Consider the following 4,891-nt stretch of genomic DNA (forward strand, 5'->3'; position numbering starts at 1 on the left):
TAATTATCCCCAATAAAACTTTAAATTGATTAATTTTAGTTGTGTGTGTGTCTGCAGTTTGCATCGTGACCCATACTCTCCTTGCATCCCTTACCAATATAGTCTATTGCCACGTGCAGCCTGGTAAATAACAGGCCTGCATTTTCTTTCGCCCCTGCGTGCCTGTGGCAATCCACAATTCCCAGCTCAGGGAGGGGAGTGGGATCTAGTGGTTAGAGCAAGGGGGCCCTGAGTGTTCTGGCTTCTATTTCAAGGTCTGGCATGAAGAAACGTCTAATTGTTTAGAGTAGAGGACTGAGAATGATTACTCCTGGATTCTGTTTCTGACTCACTGTATGACTTTGAGAAAATTGATTCACCTGTCTGTGCCTCAGTTTACACATCTGTAAAATGCAGATTATGAAGAGTCTCACTTTCACAGAATAGATATACTGTTCCCAAATAAATGCATACATTGTATTTTCCTTTTTAAATTCAGAATATTTTATTTTATATATTCTGATTGGTATATTTTTATTATATTTCCTTTCTAAAGCCAGCTTCTTCTGCAGTACTGACATGAAAGGACTGATTTTAAAATAAGAAAGAAAGAAAGAAAGAAAGAAAGAAAGAACTATTAAATAAAACTTTTATTTTATTCATATTGGTATATATTGTCATACCTCCCTCCTAAAATACCCACTTCTTCTGCACTGGTCACAGAAAACAATAGGAAACAATCAACATCTTCAGCATGGTCTTCGTCCCTAGCTGAGATGCTATAATCCTAAATGGTGGATCAGTGGATGCTGCTGCTGTGGGGCACTTATAAATCACTTGTCAGTTTATAACCAAGCCATCAGCACAGCAAACACAAGGAGCAGCTAAACTACACATGGGCAGCATTGAAAAGAACACTTAGGCCTTCATTTCTGATCCTGCCAGGTGCTTCTTGGGAAATGCCGAACATCCTCAATGACTGCAATGGGCGTTGTGGGTGCTCAGCAAAGTCCAAGAGGCTGTCTGCACCCTGAAGAATCATGACCATGGACATCTTCCACTGGAACTAAAGCAGCAGCACCAGGGAATACAAAACCTCAATACTTCTGCACTGTCTCCTTCTTAGCCCAGCTCAGAGTGTGTGTTTGATGAGCCCCAGGCACTTGTCAATTGAGACCCTCAACACCTCCTTGACTTTCTGGTTCCTGAGGCTGAATATGAGTGGGTTGAGCATTGGGGTCACTGCTGTGGTCATCAAAGAGATGACCTTGTTGAGGTTCATGGAGCTGACTTGCAAGGCATGATGTAGATGAAGATGGAAGTGCCATAGCCAATGGTGACCACAGTGAAATGAGAGGCACAGGTGGAGAAAGCTTTCTCCCTGCCCTTGGCGGATGGGATACGGATGATGGTGCAGATAATATACACGTAGGAGATGACCATCAGCATCAGGGAGGCTAGCAACACAGGCAGCGAGATGATGAAGTTGATGAATTCCACCAGCTGGATGTCGGCACAGGCGAGGTATAACAAGGGTGCGCGGTAGCAGAAGAAACAGTTGATGATGTTGGGGCCACAGTAGGGCAATCCAAGTTTGATCACGGTAGGGACCAAGATGGAGAAGAATCCCCCCATCCATGATCCCACCACCAGCCAGACGCAGACCTTTCTATTCATGATGGTGCTGTAGTTCAGTGGGTAAAATATGGCCACATATTGATCGTAGGACATCCTGACCAACAAGACATACTCTGAAATGCCCAGCAGGAAATAGAAGTAGGACTGAGCCAGGCAGCCATAAAAGGAGATGGTATTCCTCCCTGATAGGAAGTTCTCCAGCATTTTTGGGACCACAGTCATAATCATGGGGATTTCAATGAGGAACAGATTGCAAAGGAAGAAATACATGGGTGACTGCAGGTGGTAGTCAGTGCATACCAAGGTGATGATGATGGAGTTCCCAATCATTGCCACCACAACATTCACAGCAGTTCCCTGACAGCAGAATCTGGCCAGCCAGACCCCTGATTCCCCTCAGTAAACTGAGGATAGTAACATTTATACAACGTTATCCAGAGTTTGCCCACATCTGGGTGACAGAGGTATACAAATACAAATACCTCAAAAGCAATTGTACCGAATTCTCCTCTCCACCACCCTGGTGTAAATTAGGAGTAACTGCACTGGAGTCCATTGAGCTGATTCTACTTTCTCTCACCCCAGTTCAAGTCGGGAGTAACTCCACTGGAATCAGTGGAGCTGGTTTCCCCATCCTCATTCCCATATTACACCAATCTTCACAAACTAAGGGTCTGATTGAAGGAAATTAAGGTGGTTATCACAAAAGGAGAGTTATTTAACTGATCTAATCCTGGCCCTTGCTCTTGTCCTTCCCTCTGAAACCATCACATGATGTCCTGAGAAAGAAAATGCCGAACCTAACCACCGTGACTGAGTTCCTTCTCTTGGGATTCTCTGATGTTCGGGAGCTGCAGATTTTGCACTTTGTGGTGTTTCTACTGATTTACCTGGCAGCCCTGATGGGGAATCTTCTTATCTTCATGGTCATAGCCTTCGACCACCACCTGCACACCCTCATGTACTTCTTCCTGATGAATCTGTGGATCCTAGACCTTGGCTCCATCTCTGTTACCGTTCCCAAATCCATGACCAACTCCCTCATGAACACCAAGTCCATTTCCTATGCTGGGTGTGTTGCCCAAGTCTTTTCCCCCTTCTTCTTGCTGGCAGCGGATTTTTCCCTTCTCACCGTCATGGTGTATGACCAATATGTCGCCATCTGCCAACCACTGCACTATGAGAGAATGATGAACAGCAGAGCTTGTGTCCAAATGGCAGCCGGTGCCAGGATCAGTGGGATTCTCTTCTCTGTGCTACATACCGGAAACACATTTGCATTGACCTTCTGTGGAGGCAACATGGTGGATCAGTTCTTCTGTGAAATCCCCCAGCTGCTGAAGCTCACCTGTTCTGGCTCATATCTGAGTGAAGTTGGGGTTCTTGCCTTTACTGTGTGTTTAGTCTTAGGCTCCTTTTGTTTTTATCATTGTGTCATATGTTCAGATCTTCAAATCAGTGCAAATCAGGGCAAATCAGTGCTCAAATCATCCCCTCTGAGCAGGGCCGGCATAAAGCCTTCTCCACCTGCCTCCCTCACCTCTCTGTGGTCTCCTTGTTTGTTTGCACTGGGGCCTTTGCCTACCTGAAACCCACCTCCAGCTCCCCATCTGCTCTGGATCTTGTGGCGGCTGTTCTTTATTCCATATTGCCACCAATCATGAATCCAATTATCTACATCATGAGGAACAAAGAGATCAAAGCTGCCCTAAGGAGACTGACTGGGTGTAGGTAATTCACCAAGAATCAATTTTCTGTCTTTCTCTAATTAAAGATTGCTTACGTAGTATCTTTAAGTATTCATTAACGTCAGTTATTTCCATGACCACACAGCTTGCACACAAACAGGTCTGATTTTGACGTCAGTTGCACCAATGCAAATCCAGATTAACTTCGCTGATGTCACTGTCGCTGGGGTGCTTTACACCAGTAGAAAATCTGGTCCAGTTGTGGAGTAAATGGGTGTCAATTGTGTGCACGAGAGGAATTCAGACTTTCATTCTGTGCAAAAACAATACCCGTTACACTGCTTGGTCACTTGCACCCATTCCATGGCCACTGAAAACAATGATGGGAGTTGTCTTGCTTGCTTGTATGTATAAATCAGTAGTGGCTTCACTGGAACCAAAGGAGTCAGACTGGAGTAAGACTGGGGTAGATCCTCAACACGTTCCATTGACTTTGGTGGTGCTAAAGCAATTTGCAGCATCTGTAGATCTGAGATACTGCCTCCAATGGAGCTGTATATCCATTACCACCAGCTGGGGACTGGGCCCACTGTCTTCTAAACCACCATTCATGGCCTAACCACTAGAGGGGGACAAGGAGCCAGACTGTGTCAGTCTGGCTCACATGAACATTCAGGCGTGTGAGAGATGGAGGGACTGGCTAAAAATTACAGGGAGGTTTCTAACCTCCAGCGGGGCGAGGTTCTGGAGCAGCCTCCCAATAGGAGTTGTGGGAGGTAAATGACTGAATTAGTTTGAAGAGAGAACTGGACACATGTCTGATTGGGACTGTATGACGGGGCTGCTTGTGATGGTGGGGGGCAGGGCTCAGCAACCCTGGGGCTCACTTGCAGCGTATGTCTTATGTTCCTAAAAGCTCATGCTTCAGGGTTTCATCTGGCCACTGGCAGGGGTCAGGAAGGGATTCCTCCCCCCGACCCAGTGTATTCTGGGAGATTTTATTTAAATCTCTGAAGAATCGGACACCCTTGGCTGGAGATGGAACACTAGGTGGGATGTGCCATGGCTCTGGGGTGACACCGAACCATTCTCTCTTTCTCGGGTTCTTTGCTGGCTGGGTCTTGCCCACATGCTCAGGGTCTAACTGATCAACATGTGGGCATCAGGAAGTAATTTCCCCCCTGGTCAGATTGGCAGGGACATTGTGGGTGGTTCACTTTCCTCGGCAGCGTGTGGTGCAGGTCACTTCTCAGGATTTTCTGGGTGTATCTCAATAATTTCCCTGCCATTGTGGGGGCCTTGGGCACTGGAGCCCTTCAGTCTCTCCTATTATTTGCCAATGGCACAGAACCATCTAGTGTCCTGAGGGCTGTGACACTTCAGTCTAATTTCAGTTGTTGGGTTTGGTGTGCAGGTGCTGGGTGGTGTTGGCATACGGCAGGTCAGAGTGGATCATCTGGTCATCCCTTCAGGCCTTGAACTCTGTGACTTTATGGATGTGCGTGGATGGGGGAGAGGAGAAGGGGCCACACAGAGAATAAACTCCAGTAGAGTCCATGGCGTTTCTTTAGTACAACTGTCTGTGA

At 46.5% G+C, this 4,891-nt stretch overlaps 1 protein-coding gene and 1 pseudogene across 1 annotated transcript; one reads left to right on the forward strand and one right to left on the reverse strand.

Annotated features, from left to right (window-relative positions):
• Positions 1-1,111: 1,111 nt before the first annotated feature.
• LOC112123639 lies at positions 1,112-2,037 on the reverse strand (annotated as a pseudogene).
• A 371-nt stretch (positions 2,038-2,408) lies between these two features.
• Positions 2,409-3,011, forward strand: LOC112123640 (olfactory receptor 14A16-like; the record flags this gene model as incomplete). The annotated part of the gene is made up of 1 exon (XM_026660552.1): positions 2,409-3,011. A coding segment is annotated over exon 1 (603 nt), but the record flags the coding sequence as incomplete, so codon positions are not given.
• Between the last annotated feature and the right edge of the window lie 1,880 nt (positions 3,012-4,891).

The sequence above is a fragment of the Terrapene carolina genome, unplaced genomic scaffold (genome assembly GCF_002925995.2).
Source record: "Terrapene carolina triunguis isolate 2854851 unplaced genomic scaffold, T_m_triunguis-2.0 Scaffold815, whole genome shotgun sequence".
NCBI lineage: Eukaryota > Metazoa > Chordata > Testudines > Emydidae > Terrapene > Terrapene triunguis.